General features: G+C 40.8%; 1 protein-coding gene across 1 annotated transcript in view; it reads right to left on the bottom strand.

Annotated features, from left to right (window-relative positions):
- Positions 1-21,463, bottom strand: part of MRC1 (mannose receptor C-type 1) — a 98,691-nt gene that overhangs the window by 64,172 nt on the left and 13,056 nt on the right. Inside the window, exons 2-6 of the mRNA XM_015077833.3 lie at positions 19,998-20,399; positions 16,361-16,534; positions 12,136-12,300; positions 4,240-4,353; positions 1,666-1,812 (exon numbers count right to left, since the gene is read on the bottom strand). Of these exons, the coding sequence (XP_014933319.1) occupies positions 1,666-1,812; positions 4,240-4,353; positions 12,136-12,300; positions 16,361-16,534; positions 19,998-20,399 (1,002 nt within the window). The remainder of the gene's footprint in view (positions 1-1,665; positions 1,813-4,239; positions 4,354-12,135; positions 12,301-16,360; positions 16,535-19,997; positions 20,400-21,463) is intronic.

Genomic DNA, 21,463 nt, shown 5'->3' with positions numbered 1-21,463 from the left:
GTGAACGTTAGCAGAAGAAACAAGGCAGGTATTGTAGAGAGAAAAGAATAACTTACTGAAGGCTTGACAGTATGAATGAATTTTCACAGAAAGAACAGGTATTAATATTTCCCCTTACAGATGAGGAACCTACAACTGGGGAGTTAAGAACAAGGCTAAATTCCAGAATTCTGCTTCCTGTACCAGGGAAGCATCAAACAACTATTCTCCTCTTCCCCAAAGTGGCAATTCCAAATCTTCTGAAGAACTGTATGAGCTTTTCCAAGAAGAAAGAATCATACTATTTCTCCTATGGGAGGAAGAGAGGATATGAAGTACAAAGGCGACTGAGGTCTCCTGGACAATGCCTGCAGTCAAAATGGTGCCTCTGTAAATATCAAACCCAAGAACCATGACCCTTATCTGGAGATCTCGACCATATCTCTATCTATTAAAATTGCAAACACACCCACTCTCTGATCCAGCAACTCCACTGCGAGGAATGATCACATGCGTGAAATGGCACGTGTAAAAAGTCAGTCAGTCTAAGATTGTTTGTAATAATAAGAAGTTGGAAGTAAATTGAAGGTCCATTAATAGGTGACTGGTGAAAAAGTCTACATGGTCTCTCTCTGCAATGGCTATGGTGCAGCCATAGAAACAAAGAGGCTATTTGTGTATCATATGGAAAGATGTCCAAAATTTTTAAGTGAAAAAAAGTCGAGAATATACGTACAGTATGCTTCCTTTTGCATAAAACAGAAAAAAAATTATCAGCATATTTTTTATATATTTATTGAGTAACCAGGTGAGGATAAACACCCAGAAACAGTTCTTTACCAGGGAGGAGAAATGGGTGTTAGAGGTAAGAGGTGGAAGGAAAATACTATTATTTTCTATCATTTTGTGCCTTTTGACTTTACAGCCATGCAATGAAATTGATTTTAAAAGTCCAGGAGAAAAGTCAAGAATGCCACACTGTCCAGTTTCTCCAGCAGAATCCATCCAGCCATCCAGCCAGCCATACAGCCCTTTAGAGCATTAAGTGTCTCTCCAAAAACAGCTAATAGTGAAAAAAGTGTAGATTGTTTGCTTTTCGTCAAGGCAAAAATGCCTTCGTAATTTAATTCTTCTATAAAAGTATAAGAGAGAGCATAATTGGATTCTTTTCCCAGAGTCTATCCTAAATGTAAAAGTAAGTTAGTACTTTTGGGATGTTTTATCCCATTTCTGTGAAGACTTCCATCTGAGATGCTAAACTTACAGCATTAGAGCCTATACGGTGCCTTAAACAGTGAGAATATAATAAAAACATCCCTTTCAGATATTTATTTCCTCTCTTGGATTCCAGTTTTGTCACATGTGCAGGTTTTATATATCCTCTTAATATCCTTTTCCTCATCTAGAATGTGTGAATAATCATGCCTACCTCACAGGGCTGCTGTGAGGACAGAATTCTGGTTTCTGTTCTTTCAAAGGCTTTGTGCATGCCCGAACACCACAGCACACTCCGGAAATGTTACTGCCCATCACCAGTAACCAACAAAAAGAAATTCTGTAGGAACATCATTATATTTACTCCATAAGTTATCAACAAAACCTCTCATTTCACGCAGTTATGTAAGCTATGATTTTCATCTTTCAGTGATAATATTTTATATACTTCAGATCAAATGGATCACTTACCAGAGGGAATCACAAAAGAATTCAAAGTTGTGTTGCCTTTTTTGCAAATATAGCCTAGCTTCTGAACACATTCCAGATTTTCCCATTTAGCATTTTTCCCAGGATTTAATGACACACAGCTTTTTCCAGGTTCTGTTGATGGACTTCCTTTGGGGAAAAGGAAAAATCACAGTGGGATTATCATAGGTAATACAAGTAAATAGCCCCCCAAAACCTCACGTCTTCATCCTTGGGATTTAATGGATCTCCATTCTGTCATCTGCCGCAAATTCACCAAGAAAGCTTTTACTGACTGACTGCAGAGCAAAAGACATGTTGCGTGTCTATTTCTTTACTTGTTGTTGGACCATTTCAATGTCTAAAATGTTGATTATACACCCTTGCTTCTCTGAAATAACTTTTTCCCCCCAGAATTTCAACAAGAAAAGCTAGGGCTTATAATCCTGAACAGCCTTCACACTGGGTTTGGTTATGTATAACAGAGAGGTACCAAACAAAATACAAGAGACGTGATGCTCTAAAGCAGCCATATTTTAAAAAGGTGGACACCTACCTACCAAACAGCTAAGTAAGGCTAACTGTGAAGAGCAAACGAGAGAATTTCTGAACATGGGAAAACTTTCTCCAACTACGGAGAGGAGACAGAGAGGATGACAGTGAAGAGGAGAAAGGCAAGAGGAGGAAAGCTTGGGAAGCAACATGACACAGGAAACGCCAATCAAGTAAACGCGAAACTAAGATTGTTTCTCAAGATTTTCAACCCAGTCTACCGAAGAGTTTTAACTGCTAACCCCTCACCCCCTATCTTACTGAAAACTGATAAAAGAACCAGATATAGTCAACGTCGGGAAGGCAACAGATACAGGCAATGATACCCACATCTCTCGTGCGTTTTTGCTCGTTCACGTAGGATTTTAAAACCAGTACTCTGAAAACTAGTTCTGTCTCACACCTGAAGCCAAGGTGATGAGCCACAATTTATTAATGACTCTGCTTTGTGACCTGTGACGTGTATATAACCCGGACATGTACCTCACTTTCCTTTCCTGCAAGATGAGAATCACATCACCTGCTCCATAAAGCGTTTGTCAGAAATTTTTAGAAGTAGTGAAACAGCACACAAAGTGAACCACTGTTAGTGATAAGGACTTTAATACAGCAATTAATTGTCTGTAAATGGCTACCATGGTTATGTGTCGCTTTATCAAAATTTTATGCAATGACCATTGCTGATATTCCACAAGGTTTCTAATTTTAGTTGGAAGAAACTCTCCTATTATTTCAGAAGGTGATTTGATCTTGTGGCTACTACTTCTCAGGAATTTGGTGTAATTTCTTTTCCTTTCTCATTAATATTCCAGTTTCATCCCTCACTTTCACTGAAGTTATACCCCCTCTTTTCTCACTGAACTCTGGGAATGCAAGTGCAATGCAAATTAAATATTACAGTCATCACTCCAAAACTGTAAGGTAAATAAAGTGACTTGCCCAACATACAATAACTAAGCAACAAAGAGTAAACTCTATTTCCTGAAAAAAAAAAATGATCGTTATTGATTGATCTGATTGAGCCCAACTGCCATTCTCCCATTTAATTGGACTTTAATCCTCACCCACAAAACTGACATCTGATATTGCCTTACAATGTTGATTTCCCATGTTGTAGAGGCAAATAGAGATGACTCTAGCAACAGTCCCGTAACTATGCATGGAAGGAATGCACTGGAAATGGAATTTCAGAGTTAAAAGCAAATCAATTTAAACCAATGATTAGTTGGTTAGTTCCGAGCATTTTCTGTCCTCCATAAAATTAGAACGCTGTTAAAGTCTTGATCATCACCCAAGTGTGTTTGTGTGTGTGTGTGTGCGCGCGCACGTGTGTGTGTGTGTTTAACAATTAAACTAAAAATTGCCAACAAAAGTGCTAATAAATTATTGTGCTAGTATAGAATATCATCATCTGTGGCTGAAATATTGTTTTAATCCAACTCTATTAGATTAACAACAGGAGAAAATGATGTTAATGTAGACCTTAAGATCATTATGACAATGACAGATATGTTGCAAATATCTCAAGGCTCACAGTGAGAAATTGTCCAGCCCCAAATAATTTATATTTGCTTAATTTCATACTTTTTGTGTGTATAAATATAAATACGTATAAAATCTTTGAATGCACTATATAGCATTACATAGTATATATATCTCATAAGTATACATTTTATACATATGCACTTTCAATTGGAACACTGTAAAATTCAAAAATTTGATTTTGAATATAATACCTAGCAAATCAAGGATACTCAGAAAATATATACTTTCACAGAATCCTGTATTGATCTGTGTGATTATCCTCTCAGACAAATCCCTATCCTGGGAAGCAGGTATAACCTTAAGGTTTTAGTATCCACAAATCACATTGGCAGATTTCAAAGCAACATGAGAAACGGTCTAAATTTGGTAAAGTCTCCCAATTCCTTTCTTTGAGCTCTATATGTGAGATGATGAAGATCCCCATGGTATCCAGATAAATTGAATTTAGATGAGTTTATCCACAGGCAAGCTGAACTCTACCTGGTAACCAGTTCAAATACCGGAATGGACGCCCACCACTCCACTGCCAGCCACTGTTGAAACTCAGGCTGTTAAGTCCAATCCAGAGGCCGGAAGTCAAGGAACTGGTTAATCCTATAGAATAAAAGCAAAAACAAAAACCAGACTGACATTTGGAAAAGACAATGGAATCAAATGCACAGTTAAGCACTTGACTCAAAATGTATTTGAAGGAAGTCATAAAAAACCATGCCTAACATTCCTCCTTTGATTCTCCTAACAACCTGAGGTAAGCACGGCTACTGTCTCCATTGGCAGATACAGAAATGGAGGGGAGAGTGTAAGATTCTTAGTAAGATCTATTAAGATTCCTGCTGAACTTCTAGCCCAGATCTGACCAGGCTTCAACCCACCGTCTTGAAAACGCCTATACGCCAGTATGAACGTGCTTTTCATTTCTCTATCATCAAACATTAACATTTTTACTTCATTTTAGAGCACAAGGCTTATTTTGGATAAAATTCAGAGTTTTCTACCATAAAAATGTTTTTTTTAATGTTTGTTTAGTTTTTAGAGAAAGAGAGAGACAGTGTGAGCAGGGGAGGGGCAGAGAGAGAAGGAGACATGGAACCCAATTCAGGCTCCAGGCTCTGAACTGTCAGCACAGAGCCAGGCGCAAGGATTGAACTCACGGACCATGAGATCTCGACCTGAGCTAGAAGTCGAACGCTCAACCAACTGAGCCACCCAGGCCCCCTCTACCATAAAAATGTTTAATAAACATTTCAATTTACCAGTCTCATAAATTATTACCCAGTCTTACATTCCAGGACTTATTCTAAGAATTTCATTTCATGACATTTTTAAAACTCACTTTTTCTTTTCATTCAGATTTTGCTTAAATTCTAAGCACAAAATCTTTGGCTAACAGGAACAACGCTTTGCTTAGGCACTTCATGAATCATAATTACATTGCTTCGAACTCTGTGCCAGGCCTGATCTGGGATTAAAAAAACAAGCCACAAGGACCTCAGCCCTCCAGGGTCAAACACTCTCATCTGTTACTACCTGAACGTTTTTAAAAACCACAGTTCTCTGTTCTGTCTATATTCCTTTTAGTTCATTGAAGAGTTCATCAAACACAAAACTGTCCTTTAATAAAATACCAAACTCAGGTGGGTATTCTTGTCAATGGTGAGAATTACCACTTACTCTATTTAGAGTGCTGTACTTGTTCATTTAATCCTCACAAACCATGATAGTGTCTCATGACACCAAAGCCCAGACTCTCCAGTTCTGATGTAACCAGCTGAGCTCTCTGAAAGTCGCTACCATTTTCCCCAATTTCTCATTAGCTTAATATAGGCACACATTCGTGTGACCAATTCAAGTGAATGGAAGTTACAGCAACTCCGTGGCAAATAATCATATCTCACATTTATTACACCCACTTCCATAAGAGTGCAAACGGCTGTCTTAGAGGTCATGTGACCTGAACATTGCACTCAGTTGACTTAGCATCTGGTGGAGAGGTACTTGCAAAAGGAGGTGAAAATACCCACTTGAGGACATTGATTAGGTTGTGATTAGGTGGACTGGGGCTTAACAAACCGAACTGAATTCAATACTGGAGTTACTTACTGAAAAGTAAACCCTATTGTGTGATTTCTTTAAATAAATAAGAAAATAACAGTGGGATGAAATTAAACTCTGGAATGTAAAAATCAGTGAAGATTAATGCAGATTCACTCATTTATATCAAGCGTTCTGGAAACAAAGTTTGAGTTAGCACAGCTCTTGTATGCTGGTACTTTATGTACCTTGGGAGGTATCTAGCCCAATTCCTTCATTTTACAGAGGAAGAACATAGAGACGGAGAGATTAAGACACGCAGGGAGGATTAATGGATCAGGATTGGAACCTAGGGTTCAGTGTGGTTTCTCCAGTGGATTCAATTCCTGTTTAAATTAAACTTACCTCTGAGTTACTACCCCTTCTAGATATATTACCCTTTCTAGATAACTCTAAATGTTAGGACACCTTTAAATACACAATAATGACCTAGACAGATATTTCTGATATGTGTCCTTCCTTCCCAAACAACAGCCCATGCCAGAACTCACTTTTGTGCGAAGACTCAACTTTTGGTTCTCCAAAGTTGAAATCTTACCAAAAACTAGAAACGTTTACTGTAAACTATACCAAGGAGATGACATTATCAAAAGGGGAAGTCTTTATATTTCTTTAGTCTTAAATCTCTGGGATGAGTAGCACCAAATATGACTGCTTTCACTTAAAACATAATAATAAAGTGAGAAAAATTTACTCATATTAAATCAATTTTATAATTAGTCATCTTATCAATGACTTCCTTTCAGTTTAGTAATTATGTTTTGTGTATAGTAAAAATACAGTTATTAAAACTATTTTGAGTACCATATGATTGCTTAGATCACTTTAGGGTAAGTTAAAGAAACCAACTAAAAAATAGTGTCCTACCTCATTTACATAACAGGTCACTTATAATGTGTCAAGAGGAAATACTCATCTACCAGACTGTGCCTTAGAAATGTCCTTCTAGGGGCGCCTGGGTGGCTCGGTCGGTTAAGCGTCCGACTTTGGTTCAGGTCATGATCTCGCGGTCCATGAGTTCGAGCCCCGCATCGGGCTCTGTGCTGATGGCTCAGAGCCTGGAGCCTGCTTCCGATTCTGTGTCTCCCTCTCTCTCTGCCCCTCCCCCGTTCATGCTCTGTCTCTCTGTGTCTCAAAAATAAATAAATGTTAAAAAAAAAAATTAAAAAAAAAAATGTCCTTCTAGGGTTGGATACTACATTATATGTTAATGATCACTCCATGAAATGCTATTGAACCCTGAATGACTTTTTTCATAAATGATTTACAATTGCAGTGACTTGAATAATAATTCTCCCTGTACCTACAGAGGCGTATGCTAGAGGAAACGATGCCAAAAGTAGCATTTCACAAATGTTAAAGACAGCTATTTCCCGAAGTCAAATCCTCTGGCGTTGTAAACAATTTATTAGTTAAGAATATAAGCATATGTAACTTTTCAAAACTGTAAAGAATTCACTGCCTATAGGAAAAAGTAAAGTAGATTTTCATCTGACATTGCTGTGTTTGGCATACTGAGAAAAGGTGATAGCTTCTTCAGGGAATTATCTATCCTCTGACGTCCCACACCTGCTCGAGGTACTGGTAGGCTTATTTTCAAGAGCAAAATTCATAAATACCTCTCAAACCAGGGCCTAACATGTAACAAGTGCCCAATAACTGTAAGCTATCTGACTATTATTTTAACTCCTTATTGAATCAGGATCGGCAAGAAGTGTGTTCAGAAACAAAATTCAAATTTTGTGTTAAGCAGGTCACTTAAAGAAGATGGTCGTCATCCACAGATTTCTTTCTCGAATGTGCTTTTGTAATTTCATAGAGAGACCAAGGCTTCGCTAGCGTCACTACACAGAGGATCACTTCCGCACGCTGAACGTTTCAATTCTTGATTTTTCTGCACACTAGTCTGAAACGGTTATACGCCCGCTTTTGCGCTTAGGTATAATAGATGATGTGTTCGTGTCCAGTGTTACACTTTGTTTTCGTCTTTTCTGTATCATGGTCCAATTCTTTTTCCAGCCAGCCCCCAAAACAATCAGGGTAATGAGCCAGCTTTCAGTTCCTACATCTTATTTCGGTTCTGCAAATCTTAACCCTGCACATATGTGGTTAGAACTCTGGTTTGGGCATTGAGGATTACATAGCATCCCAGCATTTTGGGGATAGAGACAGAAGTGAGGGTATAATGCAATGTATGTGGGTGATGTAAGAAGATGCCACCGGGCAGAGCGGTAAACCCTGCAGGCAAAGGGAAATCAGACTGTTAGTTTAGGTTAAGTTCACTGAAACAGGGAGCTGTTCATACCTAAATTAGGGTTCTCTGTAGTGCTTTGGGGACCACCAGAGCCTTGCTCACTTTGTGAGAAGGACCCGGGCAGAGTGAAATGGAAAGACAGTACCTGGTTCCAATGCAACTATTTTCTGAACAGGAGGCACTGGGCAAGTTTCAACCTTCTCCCCCCTAGTCTGTTATTTCATCTATAAAGCGGAGACAATAATATTCATTTAGGAGGTAGGCGTGAGGTTTAGAAACAAAGCCCAGCGTCTGGCACACAGGAGCCGATCAATAAATGACAGCTAATTGGATCTGAGCGTCATAAAAATGACTTGGACTGTTTTGTTTTGTTTTGAATGTTTATTTACTTTTGAGAGAGACAGAGACAGAATGCAAGTGGGTTAGGGGCAGAGAGAGAGAGCGAGACACAGACTTGGAGGCAGGTTCCAGGCTCTGAGCCGTCAGCACAGAGCCTGACGCGGGGCTCGAACCTACAAACCGTGAGATCATGACCTGAGCTGAAGTCGGCCGCTCAACCGACTGAGCCACCCAGGCGCCCCTACTTAGACTGTTTTTTTAAAAAAATATATATTTACTGCTCACAATCCTCACATAGAATAAGCCTTAAGAGTGTAACTATTTGTGGGTATTTTTGTTTTGTTTTGTTTAGTTTTTAGTGACCTGTTGCCCCAAATGATCACAGTCCTTCACTCACACCGTTGTTTTCCAGATTCTTCCCCCAATACATCCCAATAAATCCTGAATGTCGTGAATATCTTCCCTCCAGAAAACAAAATGCTGTTTATTTCATGAACTCCCCTTCAGACTTTTTCCCCCCAATCCATGATATTTTTGACTTAAAGAAAAGCAGGAAATACTCCAAATTTCATTGGAGAAGTCATTCTTATCCAGATTTCAGTTAAAATTTGCTGACTAAAATTCCGGAGGCTTGGATAAGATTCAAACAAGTATCTGAGGTGAACTGAGCCTCTGAATCTCTTCAGGCTTGTTGGCTCTCCTGAGGGACACAATAATAGCTCTGGCTGATTAGGAAAGCATTTCCTGCCACAGCTGCTGTCCCTCCCGCCAGCATTACCCCTTTCCTCTAGGCAGCTGGGGAAGGCAGTGAAAAAGTAACCTGTGTTCAGTCCCTTGGCTTCCAGAAAGCCAAAAATCCAGTAAAACTCGGATGAGTCAAGATAATACAACCCACAGATTCCCCTAAAAAAAAAAAAAAAAAAAAGCCAATTGAAACCATTTCAACTTCTTTGTAAAGTTGTTATTTTAATTCCAGAATACCTCACCCAATTTTCCTCACAAGTGCCTTCCTTAATCCCATCACCTATTTCACCCATCCCCCACCCGCCTCCCCTCGGGTAACCATCATCATTGTGTTCTCCATGGTTAAGAGTCTCTCTTTGGTTTCTCTCTCTCTCTCTTTTCCCCTTTGCTCTTTTGTTTTGTTTCTTAAATTCCACATACAAGTTCAATCATACGGTATTTGTCTTTCTCTCACTGACTCAGAAACCATTTCAACTCTGAGAGAGTTCTTCTCTCACCCACACCAGTGTGCACAGATAACACCAGGGTTGTCTTAAATCATCCCTTCTCTCCCTGGATCATCTACGTGAAATTAGTTGTGTCTCTTTCTGGGCTTTCTGTCCTTAATTTTATGCATGGTTGTAAGTATTAATCACTCTGATACTATGTCTCAACATGGGGAATGCCCCCCAAACCAACACAAAACCGAATAACTGAGCAGACTGAGGCACGATTCCTTCTCTAAGCTTCTGAATACACAGCGAGGTCAGATTGCTTTCCTGTTGTCAGTCTCGTGAATATGCCCCAGAATCAGCTGGATGGTTGATAATATGCCAATTCCTGGGCCCCACCTACTGATCCAGCATCTCTGGAGTTTGTGCCCACACGTTTTTGTTTTAACAAAGTTCCCTGGTGATTTAAGCAACTTCACATTTAAGAACCACCGAACTTACGGTCTCCTTGCCGTAAGCTGACCGCCCATCCAAGCACGAGGCTGGATTTCTAGATAATTATTTTTTTCGTGTGCTGCACCATCATTTGTCAGTCACCAGACATTCATTGAGACTCTCTTCCTTGGAAGGTTCTGTGTGAATCTCTTTGGGGTTTGGGCGGCATAAATACTCATGAGACATTCCTCATATCAGCCATTTGCTCGTATAATCCATTCTCCACATAGCACTCAGTTTGCTTTCTTCGTGGCACTTCTGTGGCACGTGTATTTATCTGTTGTTTATGTCTGTTTTCCCCACTGCACTTTAAGCTCCATGTAGAGAGGACATGACTGGCTTCGATCACCATTGTGTCCCTATGACCTAGCATAATACCTCACACACAGATACCAGCCCCCTTGTTGAATAAATGAATGAAAAATAACAAATAAATGTATTCCTAATCTTGTAGGGGAAGTGGGACATATAGGTAAGTAGCTATTATAAAAGGAGTAAACAGGGGCACCTGGGTGGCTCAGTTGGTTAAGCGTCCAACTCTTGGTATGGGCTCAGGTCATGATCTCACAGTTTGTGGGTGTGAGCCCCGAGTTGGGCTCTGAGGTGACAACACGGAGCCTGCTGGGATTCTCTCTCTCCCCCTCTCTCTTTCTCTGCACCTCCCCGATGTGTGTGCACATGCTCGCTCTCTCACTCCCTCAAAATAAATGAATAAACTTTAAAAAATAAATAAAAGCACTAAACAAATAAGGGAAATGCAGATGGAAATGGATAAGATTGCATTTCAGCTGTATAAAATTTTGGCAATTCCAGGTACAAGAAATGGCATGAGATTTAAAGATGTGGTGGTAAGAAAGTACGAGATAAAGATGAGGAACTCAGAGGCTCTTGGGTGGCTAAGTCAGTTAAAGCATCCCACTTCGGCTCAGGTCAGGATCTCACGGTTCATGAGTTCGAGCCCCGTGTCAGGCTCTGTGCTGACAGCTCAGAGCCTGGAGCCTGCTTCAGATTCTGTGTTTCCCTCTCTGTCTGCCCCTCCCTGCTCCCACTCTGTCTCTCTCTCAAAAATAAATAAACAATTAAAAAAACCACAAAACTTAAAAAAAAAAAAAAAAGATGAGAAACCCAAACCCTTCTGTCGAGACTGCAAAATGCATCTGTCGGGGGCAGATGACAGCCTTTGAATGCCAGGCAAAGGTATTTTGTTAATTACTTGGTAGAAAATAAGAAGTCACTAAGGGCTTTTCGAACACAGGAGTCATAGGCTCAGGGATATATTAATCCGGTAGCAGAGAAAGGGGGACCTGGAGGGAGAGGATTCTGGAACAGGGGATTGAGGATGCTTATCCTCCCCACTCCTTTCTGCTCCTAATCTCTCTCTGTTCCCCAAGTGTGGGTCTCAGAAGCTAGAACAAATACTTTCATCTCAAGCAAACATTGGCTCTTTTCATCTTCATAATCCTACAAGAACAAATGCTTCAAAAGCAAACACCTTGAGGAAAGAATGCCAATAAGGCCTGAAAACCAGTACAGTCAGGGAGTTTGAGAGACAGGAAGCAAAAAGGACGCAGGGTTTCAGAGCGGCTCTTGACTGGTCCCTGCTTGTGGCGGGAGCGTTTACTTCATTTTATCCTTTTGAATGCCATGATGCTGACAGAAAACCTTGGGCTTCAGGTTGGACCTGGAACGTTTGACCAGCATAGCAGCCCTACTGTGTCCAAGAACATCCCCTAGCGACGGAGACGTCTTCTACTCTGAACCCAGATTAACTCTCGGAATCCTTCTCAACGCAGGTTCTAGAGAGACTGTCGCAACGGATGGAAGAGGGTTGGCTGAGGAGACAAAAGCCATTTGCCATCCCAGGGGCCAGTGGGTCATACCCTGGGATGGCACCTGTTCAGGACTGACTCCATCATGATGTCCGTCTATAATCCCCTATGCTGGCTGCTCTTAGGCTCCAGCGGATAGAAGTGGAACCATCATGAACTTACTTACAACTTCCTTTTCTTTTCCTGCCATTACCTGTCAGGTACGTTTGCTCGTGGATTTCCGTGATACTCAAGAGCTCGGCACTTTGTTGTTGGCAGCTCCTCCTTGCCTGATGCCAAGTTAAAGCCGATTTGGAGTTTATCTGGTAGGAAATGCCAGTCAACGGGTCTTTGTTCCATAAGCTTTCACTGCCCTCAACTGTAAAAGAAGTCAAATGGAATTGGCTGCATTAGGCGGAGAAAAGACTTTCAGGGAACAATGTTTTGTACACAATTCTAATAGTAGCATTATTTCCTGCAGCTTGTTTCTTTTCCTTTCTTCCCTTTTCCTTAAAGTGCCTATGAGATTTTCTTCACTCCCTTAATGAAGAGGGGAGTTTTCAAAAGATGAGCCACATCCAATTTTTGTCATATGCCTAAGCAAGGAAAGAGAGGCATCATCTCCCTACTTGTCCGTCAGGAGGTTTGGGATCAGGTGAGTTGGGGAGTGGGGCAATTGCAAATACTAAGCAAGAATAGAGATGCCGGTCCGCGCTCCTTAATCTAGAAAAAAAACATATAAGGAAAAAAATATATATGTCTTTTCTCAGCAAGTGGATATTCTGCCTGCACGTCCTAGTTGGGTCTTTTTAGACCAAAGTCACAGGCATTAGAAGGCAAAGTCATGGATGCCACCGCCAGGCTGACCTGGACGTGCATTCAGGCAATGTCACCTCACTAGTGGTTTGTCCTTAAATTGCAAACCCCTCAAGTCTCATTTTCCTATCTCTAGGATATATTAAATCGAGGCAGCTCCAGGCAATAATAGATGCAGATTGTTAATTTTTCTTCCTTCAGGGCAAAAAATAATACTTGTAGCTTATTTTTTCCTTTGTTATTTTATGATTCCCAATATACTCTATAAACTTAGTTATACCTTATGAAAGGTCAATAGTAGAGATAAATATTGTTTACAGTGTGTTACATATAAGATGTTGGGGAAATTAGTCAACAAATGAAATATTTCTGTGTGCTTCATGTTATGAAACTTTCCCTCTTGTCTTTTTAATAATACAAATTTCTACCTACAAATCATAGGCAGTAATAATTTCTTCACTTGTTTGTAAGAAAGAGAAGGAATTATGTAACTTCTCAAATTTTCTAAGAGGTGTTCAACCTGCCACGACGTCGGCCAGTTTCCAATAAGCATGTAGCCCTATGCTGCCATGAATCTTTGTATGTGACAAGGAAGTGCCCTTTTTCATACGCATACCACAGAGTATGACATGAAACTTGGGGTTCCTTTGCACACCAAAGAGGAAGAAAAATATATCAAAATTCCATTCAGGCAACAACACAGAAATTTCTAAGAAGCTTTCATTATAAAATTATTATATATTTAGATAAAAATAAATTGGAGGGGCGCCTGATTGGCTCAGTTGGTTGAGTGTCCGACTCTTGATTTTGACTCAGGTCATGATCTTGGAGTTTATAGGCTCGAGCCCCGCACTGGGCTCTGCGTTGACCATGTAGAGCCTGCTTGGGATTCTCTCTCTCTCTCTCTCTCTCTCTCTCTCTCTCTCTCTCTCTTTTGCTCTCTCAAAAATAAGTAAGGAAGGAAGTAAATAAATACACTTCAAAAAGATACATAAAATAAAATAAATTTGAATTGGTGACGTTAAATTTAAATGATCACGTAGTTCCATATCCAAATGGAGTCTTGTCCACGTAAGCGAGACCATTCGTATCAGACTGGTTTGGAGTTCATCTGAAGATGGAGATGTTTTAAACCCCTATTTTTAGAAATTTGAGGCCTGATACGGTAGAAAATGTGAGACATCCAAAGAAAGTGGGGGGGATGTTATTTTCATGTCTGGAGATATACATAACCAAAGAAGGGAATGCAGTATGACTCTTCATTTAAAAGAAAGTATGTTTGGCTCTTGAGGTCAAGGAATTGAAATCTATTTCTCACTGCTTGCATAGGTTTGCTGACACTACGTCCCCCCTCACGTTCAAATTCCCGCAGTGAACTAGCACAAGCGATGAAGCAAGCTCAAGTTGCAAGCTACGGAGGATCGAGAGAAAGGGTCTTTTCCTTTTCCGGTTCTCACGATGCTTTAAAATAGATGTTTAAACAGAAGGGAAACACTGTAATAAACAATGCGATGGACAAGGAAGAAGAGCACATATGAAAGTGTCACGAGGTCAAAAGCCAGTACCTCATCTTCCTGTATTAAACCTTAACCTTAAGGTTTAAATTAAGGCTAATGTAAAATCAAATGTTCTTTTGAAAGGAACGCAAAGCAAGGAAAATGAAGTAGACTGGGAAATTGCAAAGCCCTTTAAGAAAGGCATGGGATGCCTAAAATGTGCTTTATGGGTTGAATGCGTGTTGAAATCAGACACTTTTATTTCCTAGAGTTATCTTATTTTTACAATGAACAAGAAAAAAGATGTATGCATAGGTTTTGAAGGCATAAATTACAAGGACGCGAGAGAATACTCAGGACGCCCATCCAACACACATCTATCCCAAGGTTGTGAGGTTTTTGTGGGGTTTTTTTCATGTGTGTGTGATTAGTGATTAACCATCTGTCTTCCATTTAACGATTGATTAAATCATACATACATCTAACAACTCCTTCATCAATACCACTTAAGTCCAAGATGCTGTAGTCAGACCTGGGAAATCTACATCCCCAAGAGACTCCATGATAACAGATTTAGAAAATACCATTCCTACTAAGTAAAGGTGAGAGACGCTCCTTACCTTTGGAAAACAAGTCTTGCTTTATCTTAGGGGAAAAAATAGCTCGATTCAGACGAAAACACTTCTAATACAGAGATCAGACATCTATAAACCTTTCATGGGAATCAAACCTCTAAAGTGGTTCTAAGAGACGTGAATACAGTTACTTCCCCCCAAGAACGGAGAGCAGAGTCACTCTGAACGGGAAGCCTGTGAGTTTTTGTCGATATTCACCCAGGACATAGGGACTGCACCGAGTATAGGATTATGATAATATGCGAGGCTGAGAAATCACATTCATTTTAAGTGGGATTGTGTATCGAGAGAGATAAACAAGTATTTTTCTTAGAATTCTGGCTTTAACTTGAGAAACTACAATTTTTTTGTGTGAATTACTTCCCCATATTGCTCAGAATAATGCGATCGTTGGGTGGGTGCATGGTCCCCAAACTTCAGCTGTAAGCAATGCTCTTGCAGCTGACGTGGGCTTACGGCCATGCCAGGCTGCTAGTGTACCCAGATTCTACCCCGGATCCCACCCCTTTGCAGGCCAGCAGGAGGAAGAGTTCTGGGTAACAGCATAGAATGGGAGCTACTGCGACCCAGAAAGCCTGAAGGAGCAAGGGGGGCAGGGAGTAAGACATTTAGGGAGTAAAAAGGAAGGGGGTAGCTAGCAGGAGACAGAGGAGGTGGGGTAAAAGGGAAAGTGGAGCAAAGAACCCCTCACTCGCTGGCTCCGTCAGCCCCAGCCCCGCCTCCCCACTTGAGGCCCCTCCCCCATCCCACCTAAACCTGCTCCCCTGTTTCTTTACAGATTCTTGAGTATGGAAAGACTACCCAGGACTCATGTTCTGGCTGCTTCCCATCAATATCATGCAAAGCCACTTGTTTTTGTATTCTTGCAATACTACTTACGTTTTCATTTTAAAAAATCCTTCGAGCATGAAAATAATCCTCTTCCATTTGATTCATAGCTATGTTGAATTAAATGGTACTCTTCTTAAATGAAATTAAAGTTACTGTCATTACTATTCATTACTATCATTTTCACAGAACGGAGACACAAAAGTGAGGACCCCCTCACATGTCTCTGTCTCCACCAGACGACATGCTCATGGCATTAAGTTTTATTTTGGGGCTATCGTTTAATAAAGGCAAATCCCTGGGAGGGCAGTTTTAAGTAGACATTGCAACGTGTACAGTATAATTTGCCCTAAAGTCTTAGCAAATAACCTACAGGAACAGGAGACGGTGAAGGAAAGAAGCAGTTGGTGGAAATAAAGAGATCATGTGATGCAGCCCAGGGCTGAGAGTCAGAAAATCTGTGTTCTGGTCTTCAGCCAATATGGATCACTTTCTCCATTATAAAACGGGGACAATGACACCCGTACAGGGGTGTGGTGGAGGGTGACGAGATAATAAGTGGGAAAGAACTTTGGAAGGGAAAACGTTCTCAACAAACGCAACATGTGCTCGTTACGCTGACGTGGGAAATGTGTCAAATTTTCTTGGTGGGAACGTTACTTACATTTCAATGGACAATATCCAAATAGCTTGTCTGTGTCATAATCTGGGGTGGTTCCACACCAGAGCCATCCATCTGATCGCCCAGCACTCGTGCAATCTGCATACCACTTGTTTTCAAACTTGAATGGAAATGCACAGGTTGCCCCATTGGCATTGCCCAGCAGCGTGTACATGTCTAGAAGAGACACATCGACGTGCACTTAGAATGTCAGTCAATCTTCTCAAGGTTGACTTTCCGATAAGAAGGATGCCGAAAGAGGATCACACCTGAGGTCCCCACCCAGGGAATCCCTTTTTCTTTCCCTTCTGTCTCTACCCCAGTCTTTTTCTGAGTACACACAGCAGTCTCTATCAGGAACAATTCTAGGACCACTTCATTTCCACTGTCTTTTAGGACAGATTTGCCTCCTGCCTCACGTGAGGCAAAAGTAGTCAGCTATACTGACACCTGCTTGGACTTCTGCATTTCCTCCAAAACAGGGAAGAGCCCATCCTTCCTCTTGCTTGGAATCACAGAATTCTTGAATCTCTAGATTAAAAAATAACCTTATAGCTGTATAACTCAAACGCACAGTCAAAACTTAAATCCCCGCCTACTTAAATCCTGCCAAGCCAGCCTCCACTGGAGTCCCTCAACAACTCTGAGAAAGAGTCGGAAGTTGGGCATAACTCTCTAATCCACATCACGGAAAGAAAGCACCGAAAACCATTTACAATTAATACCTGCTTTCGTAAAACTGAATTCAAACACAAGAGACAGAGGAAATAACAATTTGGGGAAATAACAACCTTCTAGAGCAACGTACTTAGCCTCCTGCCACCAGCTGATATTCAGAATTTGTCCTAATTAAGTTTTGCAGATCCTATGCCTTTAAACAGTTCTTAAAAGATATCTCAGGGCACCTGGGTGGCTCAGTCGGTTAAGCATCTGACTCTTGATCAGGTCATGATCTCACAGTTTGTGGGTTCAAGCCCAACTTCAGTCTCCACACTGACGGCACGGAACCTGCTTGGGATTCTCTCTCTCTCCCTCTCTCTCTGCCCCTCCCCTGCTTGTTCTCTCTCTCTCTCTCTCTCTCTCTCTCTCTCAATAAATAAACTTAAAAAAAAAGACATCTCAAAATTCATTTAGACAATATAAAGTTTGTAAAACATTTAGCACAATACCCAACATATCTTAAAATCAAAACGCATGTTAAGCTCCTTACCCTCTTTCCTTCCCCCTTAATGCACTCATCCCGTCCTTCTGACAAAGCCAGGTTTATTTTCATTTACCTCAAAATTACTTTTTTTCCAATTAGCTAGTAGTTAGTCACTTCAAAACGCAATTCTGGCTTTTATGCCACTAAGTTTCAGGACTAGTTTTCCAAATCATATCTCATATAGGGGACAGGCTAGATTTAGATATGATTATGCCACTCGTAACCACTGGGGTTCCTGTTCCTTCGTATGAGGAAAATCTGTTAAGACCACCTCAGGGCTAGTTGCACTGTTCATTAAATTAGCCAAGAAATTGTCGACACTGGATTTATAGATATCAATCAGAAATGGGCTTTTCAGGACTAACCTGATGTATTTTTTTAAAAAATTTTTTTAACGTTTATTGATGATTGAGAGAGAGACACAGAGGGTGAGCAGGGGAGGGGTAGAGAGAGGGGGAGACACAGAATCCGAGGCAGGCTCCAGGCTCTGAGCTGTCAGCACAGAGCCCGACGCGGGGCTCGAACTCACAAACTGCGAGATCATGACCTGAGCCGAAGTCAGTCGCTTAAACAACTGAGCCACGCAGGCGCCCCAAACCTGATGTATTTAACAACGCCCTGACGAAGCCAAAAGAACCACATTCTAGTCCAGCCACTTTCACTGGCAAGCCATGTAATTGCAGTCAGTTTCTCTTCCACTGTGGTCCAAACTCCCAGACAACACTGAGATTCTTCTAAGTCTGTAATTCTGATTCTGTTATTCTAAAATAGTCCCTGACCTTGGCCAGTTGTCTCCCCCAGGTTTTCTTTAGAGAGACAGGCTCTACATATACCTCCTCTGTATTGTCTTCAGATAAATGTGTACTCTACAGTGAGCAGATACCAAGATCACTCTGAAAGCCTAGATCTTCCAGCAGGAATATCTTAAGTATTGAGAAAGACTTGGAGAGCAGCAAGTGTGGTCAATGGACGATCTTCATCCAAGCACCCAGGTGTTCATAAAAATAATTCAATAGATTCTTGGACTTTCCCCTCATGTGCTGATTTAGAGTCCGGGTAGGAGGGGAACCTTGGTATCTTCACTTGTAACAAGCTTTCCTGGTGATTCTTAAGCATATTTAAAGTTTGAGAACCACTATGCTAAACCCTCTGCATACTTGTCTCACAGAATCCAAAGCAGGCTCCAGGCTCTGAGTTATCAGCACAGAGCCTGATGCGGAGCTCGAGCCCAGGAACCATGAGATCATGACCTGAGCCAAAGTCCGGTGTCCAACCAACTAAGCCACCCGGGCACCCCTCCAGTGATGTATTTTTAAATGAAATAAGAAGTCCCATGTCTTAGCACCAATCTTCGTGTTTTGAATCCCTCAGGACTATTTTACGATCTGTGGAATTTAACTCATTCAACTTTGGTTCACTCTTGCCCGGCTATAGTTTTCAACCAAATTTCTCTTGAAATGTTATCTCTCCTATGACTTCTAAACCTTCATTATGTTCAATAAATGCTCCTGAACAGTCTCTTTCTGAACACTTTCTCTCTCTCTCTCTTTCTGCTCTCCCTCTTCTTTATAAAGAAGGAAAATGGATGGGGCACCTGGGTGGTTCAGTTAAGCGTCTGACTTCAGCTCAGGTCATGATCTCACAGTTCCTGAGTTTGAGCCCCACATCGAGCTCTGTGTTGACAGCTCAGAGCCTGGAGTCTGCTTCAGATTCCATGTCTCCCTGTCCCTCTGTCCCTCACCCCCCACCTCTCTCTCTTAAAAATAAATAAACATTTTAAAATTTCAAAAAAGAAGAAGGAAAATGAAAAGTTGACATGTTACGGCCTCACAAAGACTGAACTCTGGTGCTCTGATTAGCTATGATAACCAGGTTCAAGCAATCTTTGCAGCCCCAGTAACATAGTAATTTTGGAAACAGGTAATCTCTTATCCCAAAAGGCAGGCTCTTCCTCTGACCTTGAGGTTGTTGTAGATAACACTCCCAAATAATCAAGTGTCCAAACCTGGAATGTGGTGATAACATCATCTGACTCAAGAAAGCTTTGTAAAAGGCTTCAAGTTCTGCTTTATCTTTGTTTTGTTGTTTCTGTGCACAGCCACCAGAGGAATGAAATTTGGCCAAGATCAGAGAAAACGAAATACTCTGATTTTATTTAACCTTCAAGAGCTTAGGGAACCAACCTCACATAAAAGCCTTTTCTTAAAAAAAAACCAGTCTTTCCATTAATTATAAATTGCTAAAGCATCATTCAGGACTTTTTACCATGTATTCACTGTCAGGTTTTCATAGAAGATAGTTCAAAATGCAAACATCATCAGTTACTAATTCTACCACAGATTAAATAAGAATATGCCTATTTTCTCCAATTAGGTTCCAACTAAGAAGATGAGAAAAATGTAAAAGAAGGAAGGCAAGACGGTCCATGCTTCCTACCTTCATAACCCCTGGCGCATAAATCATCTGTCGTTCCATAGATTTTCCACCGGCTCCATAAGCCGGAGCCCTTGTAAAGCATAACATTCTTTTCTTGTTTGTTGCCATAGTTAAAAAATAAATCTTCTCCCTTGATCCCCAAAAGCGTGTCATTTTTGCACTCCCATTTCTGAAATTCGCTCTTCGGATCACAGGCATACAGAGTGACAGCAACCCAATCCGTCTTTGATGGTACCCCCAGACATAATTTAAACGCCACACTCATAATCCGCGAGTCAGACACCCATCGGAACTTCTGTGCTTCGTTGTCTTGATTACAAACGGCTGTTTGGACCGCGCTGGGACTTAATGCTTCCACGCAGCGCTTGTGATCTTCATTATATATTAAAAATTGCCTCGTGTCTGTTTAAAAAAGAAAGAAAGAAAGAAAGAAAAGATGTTTAAGGGGATACACGTGACAAAGAATAGTTTAGGTCAAAATTCCTAATGTCTCCTCCGTAAAACTGATTCTGGGAGAAGGGGTGATATGAATTCTGCCTGAGACAGCTCAGCTCCCTTGAAGGGGGTAGGGGGTCCATGAAGCTAGAGAGAGAGAGAGACAGGGGGGAAGGGCCAGTCGCATGGCCCCCAGCAATCAGCTGGAAATCCTTAAGACCTGTGAGTTCACTCCTATAGCGTTAGGAAAAGGCCTGCCTTAAATGCACACAAAGGGTAGTGGAGTAAACATAAAAATTAAATAACTGAGAAAGAAATAATATCCATCTGAGAAAAGAAAAATTAGATATGAATATAATAAGCTATAAAATTAGGTGCATGTGTTCCCTGGAATCGAATTTTGAAGTCTGATTCACCCCTGCTCTCTTTGAGATAGAGGAAACTCTATTTGAATTCTAACATTAGGGAGGTTTTTTGAAAATAACTGATTTTATTTTAGGAAGTGTTTGCTTTTATATCCAGCAAATTTTTGAATGAAGTGCTTTCTGGATAGCCCTACTAGAGAAGACTTTTGTTTTGTTTTGTTTTGTTTTCCCTTACAACAATAGGTAACTTAGAGATCTAGCATCTAGAGGTAAGTTAGTATCTATTATATAGTTTTAACTTTCATTTTATTGGCATACTCAAGATAGCCTTTGCATAACAAAAAGATGCAAAAATGTACCTGTAAGTGTAACAATGTGTCAAGTTTGCAGTAAAGGTTAAATAAATGCAAGTTCTTATACCATTTGAGGGGATATTTATGAGAATAACTACATAAACGGTGTTGTTTTATTCTCGTAATTTGGGGCTGATGAGTTAAATTAGTATGTGGAGATGGCTTATACTTATAGTACAGAGCTGCTAGCTGGCAAAAGTGAACTTCCTCTTGCCAAAAAGAAGAAGGAGGAGAAGGAGGAGGAGGAGGAGGAGGAGGAGGAGGAGGAGGAGGAGAAAGAGAAGGAGGACAAGGAGGAGAAAGAGGAGGAGAA

Source organism: Acinonyx jubatus, chromosome B4 (genome assembly GCF_027475565.1).
Source record: "Acinonyx jubatus isolate Ajub_Pintada_27869175 chromosome B4, VMU_Ajub_asm_v1.0, whole genome shotgun sequence".
NCBI lineage: Eukaryota > Metazoa > Chordata > Mammalia > Carnivora > Felidae > Acinonyx > Acinonyx jubatus.
This window is presented reverse-complemented; position numbering and strand designations above follow the sequence as displayed.